Source organism: Trachemys scripta, chromosome 8 (genome assembly GCF_013100865.1).
Source record: "Trachemys scripta elegans isolate TJP31775 chromosome 8, CAS_Tse_1.0, whole genome shotgun sequence".
Taxonomy (NCBI): domain Eukaryota; kingdom Metazoa; phylum Chordata; order Testudines; family Emydidae; genus Trachemys; species Trachemys scripta.
This window is the reverse complement of record NC_048305.1, coordinates 90,131,482-90,157,641: the sequence shown is the minus strand read 5'-3', so window position 1 is coordinate 90,157,641 and position 26,160 is coordinate 90,131,482. Positions and strand designations below refer to the sequence as shown.

The 26,160-nt window shown below is 42.1% G+C and overlaps 1 protein-coding gene across 2 annotated transcripts in view; it reads left to right on the top strand.

The window, feature by feature from the left end:
- PDE4B (phosphodiesterase 4B) overlaps positions 1–26,160 on the top strand; it is a 398,316-nt gene that overhangs the window by 304,531 nt on the left and 67,625 nt on the right. For both annotated transcript variants that reach the window (XM_034778444.1, XM_034778445.1), the window contains 4 exons: positions 2,812–3,006; positions 6,543–6,579; positions 6,770–6,840; positions 12,104–12,153. In XM_034778444.1, coding sequence (XP_034634335.1) covers positions 2,812–3,006; positions 6,543–6,579; positions 6,770–6,840; positions 12,104–12,153 — 353 coding nt within the window. The remainder of the gene's footprint in view (positions 1–2,811; positions 3,007–6,542; positions 6,580–6,769; positions 6,841–12,103; positions 12,154–26,160) is intronic.

Below are 26,160 nucleotides of genomic sequence, written 5' to 3'. Positions count from 1 at the left end.
ATTTCCACAAGCAAAAAGAGGACACTGAGGGGGGGAGGAGCCCCGCTCTAGCCCCGCCCCTGCCCCACCCCATCCACTCCTTCCCACTTCCCACCCCCTGACTGCCCGCCTTAGAACCCCCAACCCCCTCCCCCCCGTCCCCTGACCAGGGCCAGCTTTAAGGAGCCCAGGAATCGGGCTGCATCCCGGCCGGAGCTCGGGGCTGGGCCGGAGGTGCTCAGCCGGGGTTGGGCCGGCGCGCTCGGCCGGAACTGGGGCCGCCGCCCTGGGGCCCGATGCGGAGCGGCTGGGGCTGGGGGTGCTCGGCCGGGGCCGGACTGGCACGCTCGGCCGGAACCGGCTGGGGCCAGGGCCGGAGCCACTGGGGCCGCCGGGCACCGCTTGGCCTGGGCCAGAGGGAGCCACTCGGCCAGGGCCGCGCCTCCCTGGAGCTCTCCTCCCCCCCCTGCGCCCCAGCTTACCTGCTGCTGCCACCCGCCTGCCCCTGCTTCTTTTCAGGGGAGGGGGAGGAGCAGGTGGGCGGAGCGTTCAGGGGAGGGGAAGAGGGGGAAGACAGCTGCGGGGCCGGACTGCGTGGTAAGGCCTCAGGGGCTACAGGGGATGGAGGGAGCAGGGAAGGGGCTTTGGCTGCCTGTCTATAAATAGACGACCGGGGGGGAATCCCGGACATTTTTAGATTTTTAGCAATCCTCCCCGGATGGCTATTTATAGACTGAAAAGCCGGACATGTCTGGGGAAATCCGGACATATGGTAGCCCTAACTATGGGATCAGTTACATGTACCCATTATTACTTCCTATTCATGATTCCTGTTTCAGTTGTGCATAGCAGCGATGTGATGAGCACTTGAGTTTTCTATGGTTACATGCCATATGGGAATACAAACAAGAAATTAGATGGCTCCACAAAGGTGTTATACATATTTATTGTAATGTTTGTGTTTATTTCATTGCTAATGGAACCACTGACGTCTACTCAAATTTCTGCAGTCACAATTTAAGTAAACCTTTAGAAAAGAATGATCTACGAAGTTGCAGGACACTAAAGTAGCCAAAACAAACACTGCAAATAAAAAAATATAGAGACCCCAAACTCCCTCCCACATTAATAAACAGTATAGTTACTTTATCTCAAATCATAGTCACAGCCATTGATTTCAATGGGACTATTTGCATATAAGAGGAACACAATGTATAATAACAATCAGGGTTTGACATAAACCTAAAAAAACAAGAAAATACAGTCTGAATTTATCCTTAATTCATTTTGCTTTTGCTTGGATATTGCAGCACAGATGGTATTTACATCAGTCAGATGGGTTCCAAAAACCCAACCAAAACAGGCCGACCTGCTTATTTTGGGAGCTTATGAGGGGTGTCTCCTACTAAAATGTCCAAAGTGACTTCTACCACATGCTGCAACAGCCAAGTTATAAACCCATAAGAAAGTGGGTGTATAATGGAAACGGTGACAGAAGATTTTAAATAAAAAACAAACTCCATTTTGCTCAACCTAGCAGTTTGAAAGTGGATGAGCTAAAGAAGTATTTCTCACAATGGTTAAGCTGTGAAATGTATTTGAAAGTGCAGGCCACAATCTGCAAACTTGGTTGCCTGAAATTAGGCACCTAAATAAGTGACCTGACTTCCAGAATTGTTGAGGATGCGTAACTTTGACTGATGTCCGTGGTTGGCTGCAGTGCGGATTACAGTTGCTGAGCTGAGTTGCATGCATTCTAAAGGGAAAAGATATAATTTAGAGATTTTTTTTCACTTCAAGGTCCCGGAAACACAGACAAGGTTTTCATTTCGAGGCCAAAAGACCAAAAACATCAAGACACTTGATCACGGTCTTGGATAGACACTTGATCTTAGCTCATATGGATAGCATAGTTCTTCAAGTCCTTCCCCATATTTGTACCTTCAAATGAGTATGGTGGGATTGGTATTCAGCTATTTCAGGCTTTCCTGGTACATATTTCCTAACAGTAAACTTTGTACCATTCTGAAGTCAACTATTTTATGTGTATCTGTGTTAAGCCTTGAAAACTGTCTGTTAGATCATCTCTCATACTAGACATGGGTATTAAAGCTGGGCCTGGGCTAGTTTGTTCAGTAATGCTGTTCAAGGATGTCTACTGGATTGTGTGCATTTCATCTACATTACATTATTCTATGCTAGCATTGTGAGGATCGTCACTGGGGCTCAGTTAATCGAGATTAGTAAAAGGGAGTTGACCTTTATCACAACCCTGGAGAGAGGGTTGAGGAAAACCATGGGGCCCAGAGAAGTAACCTAGCAGCTCTGTATGGTATGTTGAGCTCAGCAAAGTTCAGACAGGAGGAAGAGAAAATATGTACAGTACGGGAAGGAGCTATGTTAACGTAGGGCAAAATCCTGCCCTATATCAGCAAAAGTGTATTTGTGAGTGAATTTGGAGAGCTGGAGCAATAGCAGCCACTCAGAGAGTTTGGGAGTCCTTCTGCTGATGCAGGATAGGATGTATTCCTGTGTCCTCTTGCTTTCTTTAATACATCTGTGCTTAGGGTGACCAGATGTCCTGATTTTATAGGGACGGTCCCAATTTTGGGATCTTTTTCTTATATAGGCTCCTATTACCCCCACCCCGTGTCCTGATTTTTCACGTTTGATGTCTGGTCACCCTATCTGTGCTGGAGAGGGCAGGCCTTGCCACAGGTTGAAACCTCAAAAATAAATGCAAAACTCTGCCTCCTGTATTTGAAAGTTTTATGTTATGCTCTGAAAATACACATCAGCAAATGTGCATGAAACAATGTGTTTTGTTCATAGTTTTGATGTGGAAAATGGCCCGTCACCAGGTCGCAGCCCATTGGACCCCCAGGCCAGCTCTTCTTCAGGACTTGTATTGCATACCACTTTTCCAGGCCACAGCCAGCGCCGGGAGTCATTTCTTTACAGATCAGACAGTGACTATGATTTATCACCAAAGACTATGTCCAGGAACTCCTCTCTTCCAAGTGAACAGTGAGTATGAATCCAATTTACATCATTCATCACAATAATGAGACCAAGCACTTTACAAACATCTCTGTAATCTTCATAATACCTCAAAGAGGTAATTATGTATTTTATAGAGGGAGAACCTGAGGCAAAGTGGTTTTTATTAAATAACCCAGGCCAAATCAGGAGCTCATGACCCCCAGCTATGTGCTCACAAGGCTCAATGTTTTAGCCTATTAAATAGATGTTTCCCAGCTAGTAGAAGAGCATTGCAAATCAATGTTCTGAAATAGCGTTGTTGTTGTAGTCCCTTTACATGTTACTTGTATGAAAATTGGTTCTTTTTTTAATAGATGAGGTTCATTGTTATTTTCAGCCAAATTACCTAAATCACTTACCTTATATTTCAAATATATTCTTATGTTTTTATATGATACTTTATTTTTTTGTAATGTATGGTTAATATAATACAGTGAAGACCATGTTAGAAAACATGTATAGATGGATGGATAGACAGGATTGGTAAAAAATATGTCATGTAGATTAAATAGGTTTACTTGATTTGGGGTTTTTTTGTTAAAAGTGCACATTTTAACATTTTTCTGTTGCCTTTTTCTTGGTGGCTTGGTAGGAGACCACATGAGAGTGGAGAAATTGGCCTCATTAGACACACTTTCCATGCTTTTAAATGAAGGCAGGTAACCAAATCTATGTGCCAGTAATTATATTCCAGCAACTGAATGCCTCTTATTGGGCAAAGGCATCAATATTCATAACGTTTTATGGAAAGAAAAATTGAGATAATTTTTCAAGTGTATTTAATTCTGGGGAAAGGTGCCAGAAATTGAAGATTCTTTCTGTAGATCAGATGGAGCAAGAGGCTGCTGCAGTCTGTTTCCCCATGTAGCTCTCCTCAGCATGAACTGTCTCAAGGCAGCTCAGCTACTGGAGGGTAGTTCATTCTTCATGTCTAATCAGTTTTTAGTCTCGTTACAGAGACTACCAAGGCTGTGCTAACTAGTGCCAACTGTGAGGGCAGGTTTTATGATAGAACTCCTGTTTGAGACCGTGAACTCATTTCATGGGTCAGTTAAGCAGCCACCCAATGGTGGTTATTGAAGACGAGATTGGATCTGCTGACCTTGCACACAGTGTCTATATCCAGTTACTAATTGGCATTAATTTATAAAATAGGTGGTGGTTTCATAAGAAATGGTCTCATAATTAGAAATGGGAGACAGTAAATAGGTAAAGTATAATGGATTATAGTGTGTTTTTGTTTTTCATGAGTGTGAAGGATCTCTCAGACTTCTGTAGCAATTTAATGGAAGCTTATAGGATTTTTATAAGCATTTCTAAAGGGCCTTGTGGAGTACCATAGTAATTACTAGCGGTGGGGCTATATAAACCTTAGACACAAAAGTTTCAAAATTAATTAAAGGAATTGGGCCTTTATTTCATTTCTAAATATTAACCTATTGCCTATTTTAGAGCAGAACTAAGCCCTATTCAGTCCTAAAATATTGGTATTAATGCACACACAGGAAGTTATGTATAAATGCCATGACCTCAGAAAATAAGAACGTTGGATATATGTGGTGTTATCAGGAACATGTATAAATTCAAAATGTCAGGCATCGGCTCTTAATGTGAGAGCAAATAAATTTACAAATTAAGAACAGCACTTATTCTCCATTAAATTCAAAATCTGTCTTTTTTCTCTAAAAACAAAGTTAAATAGATTATTGTATGAATTATAAATATTTTATAGTGTAATAGAAATCTAAAAGTTAGCAAGATGACCCAGCTATCATGAGAAATACCTACCAAAAAATCTCTAGCTGTAGTTAGCACTTAGCAAATATTTGCATAAGAGACTGTAACATCTCTAAATTATGTAAATAATATATTATAAGCTAATAATATGTTTTACATTTGACAAAAATTATAATTATCTGCTGAAGCAAAAGGATTTGTTGTAATGGCTAAGGTCAATCAATGCAAATCTGCATACTAAAGTATGTGTACTATAAAAAGCGTGGTATAATATGTACTCAACTGGATAAAATGCTCAGTACATATTTAGTTGATTATAAATACAAATACATAATATTTACCAACCCCCCCCACCAAAGATAGTAATGCATTTTGCACAGAACATATTCTCTAATCTTCTATGATGAAAATCCACAAACAAGAAACAATGTTTAAATAACATTAAAGGCTGTGACACGAATCAACAAAAGCCAGGAAATTCAAAGATGACCTTTACTCAGACTGTTACGCTTTTTTTTCCATCACAGTATGAGTGAGCCACCTTAACCTTGAATTTCCTGGCATTTATTGCCTTGTGTTACCAAAACTGAGCAGTTGTTCCAGCTTCAGTTGTTTTTTGTCTATGAACATGAACTGTGACTAGGGGACCTTTCCATCAGGAGCAACCTTTTATGCAATTTAAAGAAACAGTATGTGTAGTAAAGATTTATTTTTGAATAGTGGGGCTATATGAGAAAACATTGCATTGTAAAATGCTCTTTTTCCAATTTGAAATTAAACTGTATTTGATATAAATATTTATATTTGCTCATAAATATTAAGGAGCCAGTTTTTAGTTCCCGCCTTGAGTTGTGCTTACACAAGTCAGGCAGTTGAGTACCCAGCTTCCCAAGTTGAATATGCATATATTGTGTTTGTGTGCACTAAATGGATGTCCACCCACTTTAGTAGATACATCCATTTGCTAGCAAGCAAAAGTTGCGGCATAAAATAAAAGGCTAGCATAATGCTTGGTTTGGCTGACTGTACGTTAGTGATTACATTCTGTGCAGAATTTTTACATCATATAGTTTGATGAGTATAAAAACAACAAGGAGTCTGGTGGCACCTTAAAGACTAACAGATTTATTTGGGCATAAGCTTTCGTGAGTAAAAACCTCACTTCTTCGGATGCATAGAGTGAAAGTTACAGATGCAGGCATTATATACCTGACACATGGAGAGCTGGGAGTTACTTTGCAAGTGAAGAACCAGTGTTGACAGGGCCAATTCAATCAGGGTGGATGTAGTCCACTCCCAATAATAGATGAGGAGGTGTCAATTCCAGGAGAGGAAAAGCTGCTTCTGTAGTGAGCCAACCATTCCCAGTCCCTATTCAAGCCCAGATTAATGGTGTTGAATTTGCAAATGAATTTTAGTTCTGCTGTTTCTCTTTGAAGTCTGTTTCTGAAGTTATTTTGTTCAATGATAGTGACTTTTAAATCTGTAATAGAATGACCAGGGAGATTGAAGTGTTCACTTACTGGCTTATATATGTTACCATTCCTGATGTCCGATTTGTGTCCATTTATTCTTTTGCGGAGGGACTGTCCGGTTTGGCCAATGTACTGCTGGCACATGATGGAATATATAACATTAGTGGATGTGCAGGTGAATGAGCCCTTGATGGTGTGGCTGATGTGGTTGGGTCCTCTGATATTTGATGAGTATGTGTATGTACTGTACTAAAATACTGATAATTATTCTCTGACATATGATTCACACTTTTTTTTCATTTATTTTAGACATGGAGATGACTTGATTGTTACACCTTTTGCACAGGTAAATTTCAAATAGTCTCTATGTTTATACCATACATGGATAAATTGAATGGAATAGAAAGTTGTCCCTCAGCATCTTTGCTCCTATATTTATATATATATATATAGAGAGAGAGAGAGAGAGAGAGAGAGAGAAAATTTGCATGTTTGTAAAAAAAATGTTTAATATTATATGTTTTTGTTTACTTTAGGTCCTGGCAAGTTTACGAAGTGTGAGAAATAACTTTACGTTATTGACAAATTTGCAAGGAACATCAAACAAGTAAGCTTTCTGCTTTTAATTACATTTGTTTTTAAGTACAATATGTACATGTTGGGCCATATTTTCAATCTGAATTCAATCCAGTTTCCATTTGTTCAGGCACAATTTTCCACCTGCTAAGAATTGTGTCTGTAGTTTTGTCCATGGGATGAACTTCAAGAAAAATATTCATATTTAGATCATAACCTTTTTGGTCCAGGACTGTCTATTACTCTTTGCCTGGTGCAAGGGGACCCAAATTCTTGGTTGGTCCCCAGGCATTACTGTAATAAACATAATTACTATTACTAATGTGTCTAACTACTATCATCTGTGCTTGTTATTCAGTGCATATACAAAAATGAAGATCAGTGCTGGAAAATTGGCCCATTGTGAGAGTATGTAATGCAGAGGCATGAGTATGTTCTAACATTTAGAAAATTACCCGTTAGCTCATTTGTATGGTACTTCAAAACTTAGCTACTAGATGGCGAACTTCACTGTAATTTATGTCAAATAAAATTGTACAAATTATAAATCTCAGGATGATAAAATTACTGGCAGTACATTTGGGGATATATTTTATTATGGCATTTACATTTCCTAGTATTGATTGTATATGAATATTGATATTTGAAAACAAGAAAATCTGATTCTAATTAATGGTGAACAAAATGCAAAGAATTCTCCTATCTGGTGCAGATAAGTCTCTAAAATTGGAATGCAAATAGAAAGCTTATCAGCACCTTTGGAAGTTTTGTTCCTCTTCTTTGTGTCCCATCCTTGGTCATTCCTTCTCCATCCGTTCTTGCAGATCACTTGATTCCCTCCCTTTTATTTTCATTTCTTCCCTTTTCCCAAACCTGCTGCCATCACTGCCTCTCTTCATCTGAAAACAACGCATTGGCTCTCGGGGAGAGTAGGAATTAGAACCTGACTGAGCTGAATGGGGTCAGGTGATGGAGCAGCTGGCGCTGATGGCCCTTTGTGTGTGTGTGTGAAGAGAACAGCCTTGGAACAAAGCAGCCCAGGAGCCACTTCTGCTTTAAGAGGGAGAAGAAGGGATTCAGGAGCGGAGCAGCCCAAACAATATTAACTGTCCGTTCCAGTAGGGAAGTAGGGGGAAGGCAGAAAAGCCTGGGTACTGCTGCTCTTTGGTCAGGCTGGAGCGAGGGCACAGAGTGGCTGAAGATAGAGCAATTCCCAGGAAAGGAGACAGGTGGGACATCATCCTGTGCTGAGCCTAGAAAGATATCCCAGTAAGCCTGCAGAGCCTACTTTTTGTTTGTTTGTTTGTTTTTTGTTAAGCTTCTGCCTGCAATTTCCAGCAGCAACAGCAGAGAGCACCAGTGTGATTCTTCCAACCCAGGGGACTGTTTTTCTCTCCCCATCCTACCTTGAACCTATCCATCATTTAATGCTGCCCCTGGGAAGAGCTTATCTTTGAGAGGAGGGGGAAGTCTGTACAGTGAGGAGCCTGAGTTCTGGGACCTGCATTCTAGGCTATCACAGGTTGACCCAGGCCCTCCTCTCCTTTCCTTTTTCCCTGCCCAGGAGGCAAAGAACAAGCCTTTTCCCAGAGTGTCAGCCTTGAGGAGGAAGAGGAGAAAGCTCCTGGCCTCAAGGAGAGTGGGAGAGAAGAACCCACTGGTTCCTGGTGGGGCAGAATCTCCAGAGAGAGAGAGAGGGGCTGGATATAATTGGGGACAGAGGGGAATGCTGAGTGATGGTGAGCAATTGTGAAGGGGCAAATAATGGACTTGAGTGATTTGTGGGAAAGTCTGGGGAGCAAGGGGAAGTGATGCTGCACACAAGTGTCTTCAGAAAGAGAGAACCATGCACTGGAAAGTGCTCTGGGACTGACCTCCGATCCCACCTACTCTCTGCCCCTGACTGAGCTAACTCTTCATCTGTCTGCAATGCTGCCCCTAACTTAGTAACCCTACCTGGCATGATAAACAGAAAAAAAGGTTAACTAGGAGTGGGAGAAGAAATAATATTTATAAACTAGCATTTTAAAAAGATGAGTTATCATCCAGTTTGCCATTCTGGATTTCCCAGCCTTTTATTAGAAGCACAATATGCTGTTTCAGACCAGACCCATTAGTCACATTTGACTAATCTGTAGGACCGACCAATATCATTTTCAGTCATTTATTAAAGAAACTGCTCCTCTCTCTCTCTCTCTCTCTATATATATATATATATATATACACACACACACACACGAGCTAGAGAGGCAGTTTCATTAGTACATGACTGAAAACAATACATAATATAAGATGAAAATATGTTTACAAGTAAAATCCAGAGTAGTACGTACAATAAACTTAATTTTAAATTTAAAGTGCTCAGCATGTTAATTTTCATTTTAAGATTTTTTTTTTCTGATGTGGAATAGAAAGCATTGGAACAAGTAAAATGTTCTTTTAACTCCCTTGTCCTGAACATTTTCCATCTTGCTTAGCCTTTTATATTGCCACAGTCATAGTGATCATTTGTTTCTGTGTTCTGCTTTGAAATAGCCACTTCATATGAAGTCACCATGAATATCACTTCAGGGTTAGTCAGGGGTATCATTGAAAAGTACTATCTGGTAGGTCCTTGGAATTTTGCTCTTGAAATTGTCTGTTTTAGGTGACACCTATTAAGTTTCTCTAACATTTTCTGACAAAATGTCCCACTTTCATTTGCATATAACTTTGAAAACTTTAATCTTCCAGAGTAAAATTTTCCATGCTTTATGTCTGCCTCGTGTTTTGTTTTTTTTGTTTTTTTAAGTTTTTAAAAGTTTTTAAACAAGCCATTTTCAAGAGGGAGAGTAGTTAAAAATCGATAGTTCTGGTTAGGTTTTGAAAAAAGGTTTCAGATCATTTTTTGAACAGCTGTAGCGTCTCAAAGGTTGGGAGTCGCAATCTGCAGTTTGGCAGGGGTGGTAACCTTGAAGTCCGAGAGGTGTCTTTCCTTGTTCCTGTGAATATAATCCCAGACTGGTCTGTTATAAACCATGGAAAATCATTATTTGCACAGCTAAAATAGAACTCCTTCGCTTAAAACATTATATATCAAACACTCCAAATTGGTGGCTGTGTGTGTTCACTTCTCAGGACCTGAGTACTTCCTGCATTGTTTCCAAACTGCACCAAACGGGACATAGGCAGAATGCATCCAGACCCTGCTCCTCCCCATCAAAATATCCTTTGGCTCAGAGGGAGGAATACTGGGCTGGTGCAATTTTGTAGTATAAACTTGAATTCTATATCCGGGATGGGTCAGTATTATAGAGCTGTAGGTCTCTTTTTCATCAAACTTAGGTGGTTTGCCTTTCCACCACTAGGTTGTGATAGAGGCCAGGAGGAAACTAACATGGAGTTGTGCATGTCACGGGGAAGCAGAATTATGATGATTTTGCAGGGATAGTGACTGTCCCCTTAATTAACTGGAATTTACCCCTTTTCAAAGAGGGTTGTGATTTGGGGGCAGGAGTCCCCAAATGAACTCAGAAGTCAGATTTTCAAGTGCTCAGCACCGACAGTTGGGAGCAGATTTTCAAAATAATTCAGCATCCAACATACTCCCCAAAATGCTGAACTCTTCTGAGAGTCTAGTTGCATATTTAAATTCCCCACAAGGGAGCTGAGCTCTTGAAAATCTGACTCGGTTTTGTGGGTGCTGAGCCCTTCCGGAAATTCTGGTTGCAGGGATTAATTTGGTAACTCCTTGCCTCTGGAGTACTAGGTGACATTGGCTAAAAATGACTCTTTCCATGGGCTTGTCTTCACTACCCGCCCGGATCGGCAGGTAGAAATTGATCTCTTGGGGATCAATTTATCGCGTCTCGTCGGGACGCGATAATCAATCCCTAAATCGACATGCGTACTCCACCAGCCCAGGTAGGAGTAGGCGCTGTTGACGGGGGAGCCGCGGCGGTCGATTTGCCGCCGTCCTCACAGCGGGGTAAGTCAGATCAGATACGTCGAATTCAGCTACGCTATTCCTGTAGCTGAATTTGCATGTCTGAAATCGATCCCCACCCCCATAGTGTAGACGTAGCCCATGTATACTTTGGAAAAAGATCGCACCATTTCGCTCTAATGTGAACCTTGCCAGGTCATCTAGCTCTTCGCGACCTCCAGAGTTACCTAGATCTTTTTGACCTGCAGATTGGATTACAGTAAAATGCCCTACTTGGGGAGCCTGAAGCTATAACTGCAGCTGAATGAAGCAGCTCACTTGTGTTTTTAGCTTCAGGGAGCTCACTACACTAGTCAGGGCCGGCTCCAGGCACCAGCCGAGCAAGCTCGTGCTTGGGGTGGCGGATTCTACGGGGCGGCATTCTGCCCAATCCTAGGGCGTCACGGCCGCTTTTTTTTTTTTTCTTGTTCGCCGATCCGGCTGCCCTGTAGGGGGTGGCGGCGCGGAGGAGGGGAGCGCCCTGCTGGGAGTGGACTGTGCGCTCTGTCTGCCCTAGCCGGTGTCAAGTCTGTAGCAAGCCCAGCAGGGCAGCCCATGTCCTTCCCTCCCTGCCGACCGAAGCGGCGCGGAGCCTTCCTGGCAGGCGGCGCAGCGGTCAGGGCCACAGGGCGAGCGCCCCGCTGAAGCCCTGGCCGCCCCCCTTCTCTCTCTCCCCCCGTTCCCTCTCCCTCCCCCCCGCTAGCCAGGGCACATCTCCAGCGCAGGGAGTCCCACTGCACCCGCACCCGGATGCCCCACAGGTTTGTTTTTTTTCCTGCTCTGCCGCCAGCCGTGCCGATTTTTTTTTTTTTTTTTGCTTGGGGCGGCAAAAAAGCCAGAGCCAGCCCTGACACTAGTGCTCCGAAGACAGCACTGTCTCCTTATTTGCTTCCAGGTGGAATTTAAGGTGTGGAAAGTGATCTTTAAAGCCATATAAGGCTTGTATTTCCCAAGAGACAGATCTTGATTCAGGAGTTCTGTGCCCCCATTTCTTGGAGAGAACCCGAGTTTGCTGACCTTCAGGGCATTTCTGAGCTAGCGGGATGATTGTGGCAAAGGTAGTGAGGGATGATGGTACTGGTCTTTTTGTAGCTAACTGGTGTATGTTCTGTTCATAATTTATGTATGTGTAGCTGGAAGGCATGAGATATGTGGATTTTTTAAAACTAAAAAGAGAGAGATTCCAAATTTTTCATCAGCCACTAATTTCACTTTGCAGTGTTTTGGGATTCTAATGAGCATGAAAGGTATTTCATACCTGAAGAAGAAGGCAAACCACATTGTTTAATGATAATATTGTATAAATGTTTTATTCTTTATTCCTCCACAGGAGGTCTCCAGCAGCGAGTCAGCCACCAGTCTCCAGAGTTAGCCTGCAAGGTATGAATGTGATTTGTAATCACTGGAAAGTTTCAAAGTAAACTGTGTGTCCCTTGTTATATATCATACTGTTAAAACTGTGATCTCTTATTTTATAAGATATTTTGCCTGATTCTCCTCTCTCACTGATGTAAATTAGATTACTTAATCTAATCTCACTGTACTTAATCAGGCCCATTTTTATATCTATCTATCTATCTGTCTATCTATCTATCTATATAGTCTTGTTCTTATTTTTACCCTTTATGTGCAAGAAGAATATTGTAATTTTGGGCAGCCAGCCACGGCTGCAGAAGGTAATTAATTTGTTATCCTTAGGATTCCCTATTCTGTATAGGCCTGGACAGGCCCTATATGACAAAACTTAAACAGGCTCAGACACAGCTATATATTTTACATTTGTTTTAATTTCAGTTTGTTTCCATTGGAACTGCATAAGAGCTAAAATCAAAAGTTAAATCCTGAAGACCTTTTTCAGGCAAAATTCCTATTGTCTTCATTAGGATGTTCTGGAGTGTTTTAAAAAATATTTTATTCAGTGACAAAGAGAGAGAGTGCATGCCAGTGGATTGAATTAATTCTTATTAATTAATTCTTATTAATTAATTCACCAGGACCAGATGGCATTCACCCAAGAGTTCTGAAAGAACTCAAATGTGAAATTGTGGAACTATTAACTATGGTTTGTAACCTGTCCTTTAAATCAGCTTCTGTACCCAATGACTGGAAGATAGCTAATGTAACGCCAATATTTAAAAAGGGCTCTAGAGGTGATCCCGGCAATTACAGACTGGTAAGTCTAACGTCAGTACTTGGCAAATTAGTTGAAGCAAGAGTAAAGAATAAAATTGTCAGACACATAGAAGAACGTAAATTGTTGGGCAAAAGTCAACATGGTTTCTGTAAAGGGAAATCATGTCTTACTAATCTATTAGAGTTTTTTGAAGGGGGTCAACAAACATATGGACAAGGGGGATCCAGTGGACATAGTGTACTTAGATTTCCAGAAAGCCCTTGACAAGGTCCCTCACCAAAGGATCTTATGTAAATTAAGTTGTCATGGGATGAGAGCGAAGATCCTTTCATGGATTGAGAACTGGTTAAAAGACAGGGAACAAAGGGTAGAAATAAATGGATAATTTTTCAGAATGGAGAGGGGTAACTAGTGGTGTTCCCCAAGGGTCAGTCCTAGGACCAATCCTATTCAACTTATTCATAAACTGGAGAAAGGGGTAAACAGTGAGGTGGCAAAGTTTGCAGATGATAGTAAACTGCTCAAGATAGTTAAGACCAAAGCAGACTGTGAAGAACTTCAAAAAGATCTCACAAAACTAAGTGATTGGGCAACAAAATGGCAAATGAAATTTAATGTGGATAAATGTAAAGTAATGCACATTGGAAAAAATAACCCCAACTGTACATACAATACTATGGGGGCTAATTTAGCTACAACTAATTAGGAAAGAGATCTTGGAGTCATCGTGGATAGTTCTCTGAAGACGTCCACTCAATGTGCAGCGGCAGTCAAGAAAGCAAACAGGATGTTAGGAATCATTAAAAAAGGGATAGAGTCTAAGACGGAGAATATCTTATTGCCCTTATATAAATCCATGGTACGCCCACATCTTGAATACTGCATCCAGATGTGGTCTCCTCATCTCAAAAAAGATATACTGGCATTAGAAAAGGTTCAGAGAAGGGCAACTAAAATGATTAGGGGTTTGGAATGGGTCCCATATGAGAAGAGATTAGAGGCTAGGACTTTTCAGCTTGGAAAAGAGGAGACTAAGGGGGGATATGATAGAGGTATATAAAATCATGAGTGGTGTGGAGAAAGCCAATAAGGAAAAGTTATTTACTTGTTCCCATAAAAGAACTAGGGGCCAGCAAATGAAATTAATGGGCAGCAGGTTTAAAACAAATAAAAGGAAATTCTTCACACAGCGCACAGTCTACTTGTGGAACTCCTTGCCTGAGGAGGTTGTGAAGGCTAGGACTATAACAGGGTTTAAAAGAGAACTAGATAAATTAATGGAGGTTACGTCCATTAATGGCTATTAGCCAGGATGGGTAAGGAATGGTATCCCTAGCCTCTGTTTGTCAGAGGGTGGAGATGGATGGCAGGAGAGATCACTTGATCGTTATCTGTTAGGTTCACTCCCTCTGGGGCACTTGGCAGTGGCCACTGTCGGTAGACAGGATATTGGGCTGGATGGACCCTTGGTCTAACCCAGTATGGCCATTCTTAGGATCTTAAACACATGTAGTTTATTGTCTGAATTACCTCAAACCAGTGTTCAGACTTAGAGAATATTATAGAAGTTTCATGGACACAATGATTCATGACTGTTGAAGATGGATGCCCCATTTGCTGCTGTTGTAGGTAATTGTTATTGAACGCTGCAACTTCTTGCTACAGAGTTACAGCCCCTACATTAGCAAAAGGTTTCATTTAGCCGTTACTGTCAGGGCTGACCCTAGGCATTTTGCTGCACTGTGTGGTCACCTCTCTTTCCCCACCCTCCACTAATCCATCTCTTGAATCCCACCCCAAGTTTTATAGGGTTATTTAACATTTTCCCATTAATATTTCTCTGATTGTGGTTTTAGATTCACTTGTTCCCTTTATGTATGTATGTTCCTTCTTTTTCCCTTTTCCTTCACTCTTTCTTGGTGAATCTTTTCCTCCTTTTTGTCTTCCTGTTTTCCCCTCAGAAAAATTTCCCTTAGTGTATACTTTTCCATCATTGCGATTCCCTCTGTCCATTCCACTTTTCCCAGGTTTTGTTTTTACCAGTCTCTCTGCCTGCCTCTCTCTCTCTTCTTCCCGGTCACTGCCTCCTTTCTTTTTTTCACTTTCCAGACATTCCTATTATATATCCTAACTGCTCCCCTTCACGTGTACCCTGTCACTCAGACTTGTGCACAAATGCTTCTTCCCCCTCAGAGACCAACACAGAAGGGTTCTGGGTTCTCTTTGGTCTTGGAGGGGAATAATATTAAGCCAAGTCTCCAGAAGGAGTGCACCAATCAGGGCTCAGCTGAGCTCACACTGCCAGGGTTAGTCTTACCACACAGAGCAAAGTGAGTCCCAATCAAGAGGTCAGCACCTGTTCTACCACAGTCTCTGCTGGGGTTGAGGGCAGACGGGAGAGGAATATGCAGTGGCTGCTTTGTGGCAAAAGAGGAGCAGCAAAGGGAGGCAGAGGGTGAGAGCAATCCTTGTGGGTGACAGGAGAGCAACGGAACATAGGTGAAGAAGCAGAGAGAGGGATCAGCTACTGGGGTGTGGGAGGCAGAAGGAGGAAGCTGCATCTTGAAGGGGATTTGTTTACTTTTGCCAGGTTTGTTTATTGTCTATTTCCCCCCACACACACCCCACGTTGCCAATGGAAGCAGCAGCATGGTGCACCTGTAGGGCAGAGACAGCCCCGTTTGCAGCATATGAAGCTTTATTTCCTACCAATAAACAGATGTGGATGTGAAACTATTCATTCATAAAATTTTATCGTCTCATTTTCAGTAATTATGCGCAAGGAGTGACTGCTAAAGGGTGATTTTCATATTGGGTGCTATTCAGTGGCGGCTGGATTAATAGCTAATGTAGTCATTTGATTTTTCCTAAACTGGTCCATATTTTGTAGTATCAAAATATTTATTATATTGGAGACTCTTCTGGTAGGTTAGTCAAAAAATAACTAATGCCTCTAATGCGAAACCCTCTAATGCAGTGTTCACATATGATCTTAAACTCCTAATTTGCTCACTGTCATATTCAAAGCATTCAGATAGCATTAAGAGGAACACAATTCACCACTTTTATCTGTAAATTATGATTTTAGTAGGACTTTTGTCTCATATGCCTTATGAGAAAGTCCTGTGCAATTTAATAGAGAATGATAACCTTACCATAGAATTTTTGTATACCACTTAAAGAATTTTACAGCAAGAATATCATTCTCTGTTCAATTCTGTACATACTGTATTTAGAGTAATTTCTATAGACCCCTATTTCTGCATTTACAGAGAAATTATAGGGATTTGCACAGTTGCCAACTCTTGAGATTTTATCATGAGCCTCATGATATTTGGCATTTTGCTGAAAGCCCCAGCACCTTGAGTCATGTGATTTTTATGAATCTCTCTGCTCTTTTTTTTTTTCTTTTTCTTTTTTTTTTTTTTCCCACTGGCCTTCGTGGTTCTGGAGAAAAGCAGGAAAACATGAACACTAAAAACTCAAAAACTAGAAGACAAATGAAAAGAGACCCAAAATTTATTATTTTTAAACCTGTCTCATGATTTTTGAATACTTGGGGATTGTAATACTGATATTACTACATTTATCTTGCATTCAGATAACTTATGCTAGACATAAAAGCATATCTTGGTATTTATCCATGATATGAAGGAGACATGCATTTCATCACCAGTATGTGGATTTATTTTTATCTTATCTTATTTTATCTTATTTTTACAAAACGGCAGTGAAGCAAAATTCTGCCTCGTTTTAGTGTTTAGGGCCCGTGGTTGAGCAGTGAGCACCCCCTGGCGCATTGGAAAGTTGGCACCTGTAGCTCCAGCCACGGAGTCGGTGCCTATACAAGGAGCTGCATATTAACTTCTGAAGAGCCGCATCTGGTTCCGGAGCCACAGGTTGGCCACCCCTGGGTTAGAGAGAGGGGGATTAATCCTTCTCTCAGATGGATCATAGATTAGAATGGCACCCAGAGGATTTATTGTCCATGTTTCCCATGTAAACTCTGTGGATTGAATCCTAGCCCTGCTGAAGTCAAGTGGAGTTTTGTCTTTGACTTCAGTGGGGCCAGGATTTCATCCCGTATTGCTTACTGCTTATGCCATAGGTTTTACCAACTTTACCCTAGCTGTCCTCCCCTACAATCAGATAAGTGAAGTGAAGATAGACTAGAGATTAGGTAAGTAAATTAAATAGTATTTTTAGGGCAGCATTCTTGAGTCGGGAGACTTCATTAGATTTTATTTGATTTCCATGCCAGTGTAACACCGACAGACTCTGGTTGTTGTCAGGCGGGATCGAACCTGGGACCTCTGGAGCTAAATAAATGAGCCTCTACTGCATGAGCTAAAAGCTATATGGCTGTTAGCTCAGGCTGTGGAGCAGACTCATTTTGTCTCTCTCGCTCTCTTGTGTCTCGGTGCCACTAGATAGGACAGAACATCATACCCAGAAGGTGTGTGGGTTACACCAGGACTTTGTACCTCATATAAAGACTTCCAGTCATACATTCTGGTTTTAAGCTATGAGAGACAGAAAGAGTGGACTCATAAAAAATATTAATTTTCATTTTGTTAGTCCCCTTCCCAAAGACATCTGTGGAACTGTTTACATGAATTAGTCCAAGTCAAATAGATCTGACCAGGTACAGAAACTGGTTCTGTAATCTTTTATTGGCTTTTGTGTATTGAAGGACACAGAGTAGTTGCCAAGACTTCTCCCAAATATGCCCCTTCCTATTAATTTCATAATACTACTCCAGTATTATCCAAACTAAATGAAGTTTCAGAGTCTCTCTCTCTTCCCTCCCTCCGTCCTTCTCTATGACCATCTGATAGTCCCCTTTTCCTCAACTTCTCTATGGTCCTCCAAAGCCGCCATTCTTCAGATAAGCCCCAGTTCCTTCCCATCCTGTGACACTCCAATAGGACACCAATCCCTCATTGCCTCAGGCTCAAACCTCTGATAGATCTGCCCCACCTCCCAATCCGGTGCAACTCTTAACTTTGATGATCCAGTTTCTTAGTTATGCTCTCTGTGTTAAAAGCACCCACTAATCAATGCGGCCCAGTGTCCATAGCCATAATACATAATTCAACACCATCTAATCTTTAGCTAAGCAGCTCATCTTTATTATCATTGGACTGGGATTCTGAGGGGCTGCTGATGCTACTTTAGCCACAGTTGATTTTTTTGGTAAATTATGCCCTGGACTTGTAGCCTCCCTGTACCTCATGTGGAAAGTGTAAGGGAATGGCATTGGAGTGGAGAGTGTTGACTAACAAATGCTCACATGCTTTCGTCAGAGATATGCCTAACTAAAAGGGGCAAAATAGGGTGTCCTTTATCCTACACGAATGTACGAATGTCACATATCCCAAAATCAGCCTGAATTCTGATCTCATTTAACTGCTGCACTGAAAGTGATCAGCAGTTAGTATTCCCACTTTGCTGTCCATACTGTCTGCTTGTCCTTCACCATTCCACTGATGGCTACTATATAGCCCACATCCTACCTAAAGTTTGCATTGATTATTGCCTCACAATACCCACCCATATGCACTGTTACATACTGTAACTCTTTTAACTCTAGGGGGGAAATCTAATGCCCATTGGATATTAAGTTTCTTTATTTTTCCAGAGTGGTCACACCTTTTGCCTGAAAAGGGCTGTAATTTGAAAGATATGAAAGGGAGAAGAGAGTTCCCTATCTGAACACTTCTGATGAGGTGCCAGCTGTATTTCCTATGTCTCCTGAAAGTTTCACAGAGGGAAGCTGTAGAGCATTCTGCCTGCATTTAGCCTGTGTTGTATCCTTAGAGATGAAAAATGTCATTTTAAATCAAAATTTGTTTATATATTTAAGGTTAGATGTTTATTATAGATCTGCCATTGCCATACTTTGATTCATGGATTCAGCACCCATCAATTGACGTCAGTACGAACTCTCACATTCATTTCCTTTTGTCATTAACAGCGTGATTTATATCCTGTTATGAAAAGTACAAAATACGTGGTTTAAAGCAACCTAGTATAAATTAATTAAATTATCCTTGAGCTGTGGGGGAAAGAGAGATTACATTCAGCATTTACACTGGACATAACGTGCCAATTGTGGCCAAAAATGGAAGTTTACAGGATTTGGCAATTGTTTAAAATAAAGGACCAAATTCATCCTTGCTATGTTCCCAGGGAAATGCACCAAGGATGATTTTGGCCCAGTGTGGAATGAATAAACTATAACAAATTATGCAGTTTGTTTTTTGTCTTTGTTTTTCTCTAGACCATGAAAAGCCTGGCCACAGCTTATATCCGACAAACCACTAAAATGCTGATAGTGATGTCACTGTCAGTTTCAAACTTTTCTTAATGTTATAACCACAATCATAAAAGGAAGAGCAACACATAGTGAACATCCTGTGTTTTGTCTTTGGTATCAGCTTAAGCAAATCGGGCAGATTTTTCCTGTTATTTGGTTATAAATGCAGATTATGGGACCAGATAGAATTTTTTTATGAATTTAAATAAAAAAATTTAAAATTAAACATGTGACTGTAGCAGAAGCAACAAGAACAACCCCAAAACCCAAATCCATCATTGGCACAGTTATTTCACAATTAGAACTGAGAACAGTTTAAGGCAACAAACCTTCTGTGCAATACATATTAATACAAGCAGTACCCAATTGCATTTTTTAATTATGTAGAAGCATGTTAATGTGATCTCAGCTGCATTCTGTAAATTCACTTGTTTACAATGATCTTATTTCCAATGTTAATACTACCTAATTTGTTGGTGTGATTTATTACCCTGGTGTGGAAAAATTGCTGCTGCACCACACCGTCTCATCCCCCGCCTCAAGTGTCTGTATGTGGCATGCAACAGCTGTGCCTCAGTTTCCCCCTGTGGCCTTTGACCTACTTCAGCCATTGACATGACCTGGCCCTCCGGACAAACTAGGTAATGGAGTCCAGCACTATTCAAGATCTCAGACTTAAAGTCAGACAGAAAATAGCAAAACAACTGAATCTTCAGCCCACCTGAACTCAGCTGGTAGCCTTCTTCTTTGCAGGCTAGCCCCAGCTTCAGACCATCCTAACACTGACCTAGGTTTGTTGGTTTCACTCCCACCACTTCGCAGTGTCACTCTCCCCCTCTACCCAGGGTTTCAGGTAGACTACAGTCCCTGATTAGCCCCTATCACCAGCTCAGGACTCAACTTCCCAGACTTCTCTCAGCCCAAGGGAAAGCTCCCAGGTACCCAATGCCAGGTTTACAATGGCACCAGTGGCACCATGGAGCCCGGCCCGTGCTCAGAAGTGGTTCTGGCCTGCTCCGCTTGCACTGTGCAGAGACCCCACCAGCACACTGCCTCCTCCCCGCCCATCACTTGCTCCTCTCAGCCTGCCCGCCGGCTGACCGAGCACTCCTCTCTGCCTCCTGGCTGAACCCCAGTGCACCTCCGGCTCCGGGCAGTCTCTGCTTCCCACCACCTGTGGGGCTCCGCCTGTCTCCCCAGAGCTGAGCCGCCTGGGAGTGGTGCAGAAGCCTGGCCAGTCTCGGTCGGGGGTGGGGGGGGGAGGGAGAGGTTGGAGAAAAAGTGTGGGGGGGCTTGGCTGGGCCCCTCCAGGCAAGTGGGTCCTGAGGGAGGACCTGGCTGATCGCGCCACTCCAGAGGGGCCAGAGTGATTCCTGGCCCCAGGACCAGCCCTGGCTGCGCTGCTGGCTCAGCCCGGCAGACACAGTCACCTCCCAGCAGGGCTGGTGAGTGCGGCCAGGAGGCAAGGCATGGGGGAGTTGGCCTTCGAGGGGTCTGGGGGGGTGCTGGGTTGTGGGGAGCAGGGAAGATCTGTGTGTGTTGGGGCACTAGGGAGTGGGGGTTCTGTGTGGGGTGCTGGGCAGTTGTGGTGGGGCTGTGGCGAGGGGGGCACTGGGCAGGGGTCATGATGTGCAGGGCGTTGTGCATTTGTGGGAGGGTTGGGTGGGGGCGCTGGGCATAGTGAGTCCAGGGGAGCTCTGGCCATAGGGAGTCAGGGGGGTATTGGGCGGGGCAGCTGTGTGGCGTGGCATTGACCCTTCTGGACAGGAAGAGGCAGGCTGGCAGCACAGAGCTGGGCAAGACACTCTGCGTCTGGCAACTGCTGGATTGTGAATAGTGCCCTCGCACTGGGCTGGGCAGAGCGGGACTGCCCCTGCCATGCCATGCCCTTGGCTGGCACCTCGCTCCAGGGACTGACACACACACACCCTCCCTCACCATGTGCCATTGCCCCTATGGGGGCCCACAAATATATTTGGCGCCGGGCCCACAAAAGGTTAATCTGGCCCTGCGGATACTTCTCACCTGGGTCTCTTTCTGTTCCCTCCTCCAGCCCCTTCCTCCTGCCAGGGTTTGATCACCTGTTTACCTGATACCACTCCAGGTGCAGCCAGGTAGCTTCTCAGGCCACTTTAATTCTTTCATCACTGTGTGCGGTTATACCCGTCACACCAGATTATAATGCATATTTTGGGTTCACTGTTCTTTCCTTCATACACTACAAAGAAAGTAGTGGACAAATCTTCAAAGGTCCAAATGCTGTGCTCTGTTTCCCTAGTAGGTTGCACCAGGGTAACTGAGAAGAAAATTGTCCCACATGGATTGAGTAAGGGGTTTTGTCCCTCATCACTTTCATTCAGAGCGCAGTGGTGTGGGTCTTAAAAATCAGCAGGGAGATGAAAAGCTGGCAACTTTTCTAAGTACAGAAGCAGATATGGGGAAGGAGTAAAACTTTTTACAGGCATTTAAATGTGAGAATTATATCTGTTCACTTAACAATAAACTGACAGGTGATTTTGGATATTACCACATAGTGGCCACTAAGGACTAGATTGTTCCCTACTCCTGCATGGATGAGCAGGGGGAAGATGCAAGGACTTCACTCCTTAGATCCCTTGTGTTTGGATCAGTTGCAGCCCTGGTCTCCATTCTCAAGGGAATAGGAGTTACGATTTTTATATACGTATATACTGCTGTAGTGCCCCAAGGCTCAGCTCGGCTCCCTGCTAGCCACCAAGGGATGCACACCATCACAAAGGTGCAGGGAGAAGGCAGGGCTGTGGCTAGATGCACAGGGGGAGCACTACTCTAACCTAAAGGTGTTATCATTGTCCCACCTCTTATTCTCCTTTATCTTCATCCTCTAGCTCCTTTCCCTCAGCCTTCAAGCATTCTGTTGTTTTCCTTATATTCCAGCTTCAAGCCCCTTCCATGTGCAGTGTATTCAATTTACCTCAACTTCCTCTTTAGTTCTTCTCCAGTTCATTTCTCTCTCTCTTTCTCATATAAAGGATGACTAAGCTCACTAAGGTCCCTAATGATCGCTCCTTCCATGCAAAGAGACGAGCCTTTCCACGGCCCTAACTTTTCTGAGCTACCTTGGACACAATGAATGATTGCCTTCTTCATTAGTGCCTCTCCTTTCTAGGCTGCCATGACTGTGTTCTTCTGGTTCTTCTCCTACCCTGTTGGACTCCAACTAATTAAATCTTGATCACTGACTGGTGATCTGTCACCGCCTCCTTTGGAGCCTCCCAGCCTCACACCTCTTCCATCTCCATCCATCTTTCTTTTCCACCACTGATTGTTTCCCCACTGTTCACATCACTTCATTCATTTCCACATTAAACTTAAGCTCCTTGTTCTCCCTTCACAGCTTGGCGCTGGTCCGCCCTCACCTATATCTTTGTTCTTGTTTCTGTCTCAGATCCTCTGTTCCTCTCAGTACTTTCTCATAATTACTCCCTTTGTGTCCTATTCCCACTCTCTGCTTCATGCTCTTTTCCACGCCACACCCTACACTTGGAACAGCCTTCCTCTTCTTCCTTCAAGTCCCTTCATAATAGCTGTGTTTTTCACTTAGCTTTCCACTATCCAGTTCCTCTCCAAAACTCCCTGATCTGAATTTTCTGCCGGATTTTTGTATCATTCATGTTGTATTTACCTGAATTAGTGTAAGCTCCTCATGGCAGGGACCTGACATCTTATATGTGTGTAAAGGATGGTGTATATCTATGGAACATCATAAATAATAAATAAGGAGTCTGTTGTTCCTGATGGTGGGAGAAATCTCTTGTGTCAGAAACAGTGAAGCTGTAAAAGAGGAAGCTGCCCCTAGATAAGGGTAGTATGTTTGACCTGTAAGATCAATGCCCCAGCAAATAATCTGATCAATTTTTGCATGATGGACTATTTTATAGAATATTGCTTTAAAAATGTCCAACATAGCTATCAGGATCACAGCATAATACTAAGGGTCAAACAATGTTGTGTATCTCCTGGGGCTATAAGAGGTTTGCACAAACTTTTCCCAACAGCGAGCAACCTAGTACCCCCTAGGTGTTTACAACTCTGAATAATTATGGTATTTCCAAACAATTAATTATATACCTAGCAATATAATACACTTGACAGTTATGCTTTGCAACATTAGCCTTCAGGGGCTGTAGCATTGTGTGATATGTCACACACAGGCTTTTCAAGTCTCATAAGATTAAAGTGGTGTTAAAATTCCACTCTTGGGGGTGGGAGTGAAAGATTGGTATTTTTCCTTGCCTGTTCCCTTGACTCGGTTTTCCTGAACATCTGCACGTTTGTCTGCACTTCTCACATGCCTTTACATGAATATAAAACTTGTAATATTTCATTTTTGATGTGGGTGTAAAATGTACCCAGACTCATGCATGAACATTTAAATAGAAAGTAAATGAATGACGAGCTAATTCTTAAACTTGCATTGAAGAGAGTCCATCTATCTATAGGTGTTATTAATAACTCTGGATCAGAGTAAGCTCCTAGTTATACACCATCGTAAATCTGGAATTGTTCATTTGAAGCCAGTACTCTTAGTCCAGATTTACACTGGTGTGAGAACAGAATCTGGCTATGTGCACAATAAAACATTTGGTGTGAAATTCTGCAGTCCTGATTCAGTCTCCAGTGAGTGCTGCCACAATAAAGACTGCAAGATGTGGCCTTTTGGCTTTAAAACAGATCATTCAAGTCCAGCAAATACAATACATTGTAATTCTAACCAATATTTGCACAGGGCTAGTATCTCTAGTGCACCAAATATCTAAGTAATGTGCTCTTAAAAAAGTAACTAATTATGAATAATGAAATCAGCCTTGCTACAAGGATAATGGATTTTGTGACCCACTAGAGGTCCCTTCAAACCTGAATAATTCTTTCAAAATAATACAGTGGTTTTTAAATGAGATTCTAATTTTAATTAGATTTTACACATGATTAAAATTTACACATGGTAAAAATTTTAAAGTTTTGTAGAAAGGAGCCACTTATAAGCAAACGTTCAATTTTGCATCACAAATTCAACAGAGAGAATTTTATAGACATGAAATTGGGTAAAGTCTAAACTCTTGAAGCAGTAAAATAGTTCTGATATTGCCAGAAATTAAACATTTGTTCAACATTAAACTTTAAAAGTTATCTGCATGGAAAAAGAAAATAATTGACTAACATTCAAAAGATACTGCTAACATTTTTGTTTTCATTTCCTGTTCTTCAAGTGTAGTCCGTTCCCAGAAAGAATCCATTTCACATGTTTCATACACCCTAGAAACACACCTCCCCCTGAAAGTTGGAATCATGCATCTTAGTAAGTATTTCAGTTATGCTATTGACGTCAATGCAGTCATTAAATAGATTGCTGGCCCTCCCATCAGTAAACCTGTGCCAAGAACCTAGAGGCAGACTCGTTTTAAAAGAAGAACATCAGGTTTTCTTTTAGCAGTTAGGAAGAATAAGGGGAAAGTTTCTCTTAAAGGTTTCCATGCTTCACCATACTTTTTCTCTCTTTTTTTTAAACTTCATTTACTTATTTTCTGCTAAGATAAGCTGCTGCATTTACTAAGATATGGTTGTTCTGTTACTATGTACATAAACAAACTCTAAATGAGACCAAAGAGTAGTTTCTTGTGATGAACTCCCGTTGAAAAATGACACCCATGTTACGTCTCACAGTTAGATTTATTTCTATATCGAGTAACATAAGATATTCAGGCAAACCTTTTTAGCCTTTGACTCCAGAAGTTCTTTAAGGATTGATTTCATGACATCTATTTCAAAAAATAGCCTTCATTTCTCTTCTCACTGGCTCTGTAGATATATAAACTAATCATGATTCCATAGCAACTGATAAAAACTGTTTTCCCCTCAGCCACACCTGTGGGGTGTTATATTAGACATTTGACACGTGTTCCTCCCATCATGCAGTCTGTCATTCCATCAAGTCCGACTGCCATCTATGGCAGTTGGGCAGCTATCAGTGATGTCAGAGGGACTCCCCGAGCATAGTCAAGGAGCCATTCTGTAATTCTAATGCAGGGTGGGCTCTTCCCAGTCTGACTGACTGATTCATTCATTATCAGAAGCAGGGAGATAAGTACATCCTAGAGCTGACCCCTATCTACTCTAGAGGCATAGTTCCAGGATATACAGCTCTCCTCAACTTTTATCAGGAATAGATCTTACAGTCAGACAAGGACTGTAAGGGGGCTTTGAGCTGAAAAATTAGTTCTAGATGGCACCCTCAGACAGATGGAGAAAGTAATCTTCCCTTTGGCAAGATAACCAGGTATGTTACAAACAAAGACACTAATGCATTTTGAAGAGCATCTCAGGAACTGAAGCACCATTTTCTTGATCTTGGCACTTTGTGATCAGCTCCACCCTACTACTTAGCTTAGTGCTGCATCAAGGCAACCTTCCGTTCTAAAAAGGGCTTCCCTTCTTTTGCAGATTTCCCACTGAATCATCCAGCCAGATGAAAGCCAGTGTTTGCAGCTTGCATGGCCTTCTACAGTGTGGGCATGAGAGGGGGTGTAAGATATTCGTAGCGATATACTTTCATGATGTCATCTTTTTTCACTCTGTATTCTTTAAACACACAGGGCCAACACGGAGGTTCTTACACTGTTTTTGTACATCCCTTACTCAGGAAACACTCATTTTGAACTGTATAAAAACTGTACAAGGAGCTCCAGGATTTGGATGATAGGGAAAACCCGAGTAATAAAATGTGTGTCTTGTGCTGTACAGGAGAATGGTAACTGCTTTATGGGAGGGAGGGACTTGTACAGTACAGCCATTAAATGTACTTTTTGTAGAATTGGGTCCTTATTGTTCTGACATATATACCTGAATCACAGAAAAAAAAATCTTCTAACTAATAGAGGGACTTACTTTTTAAGAT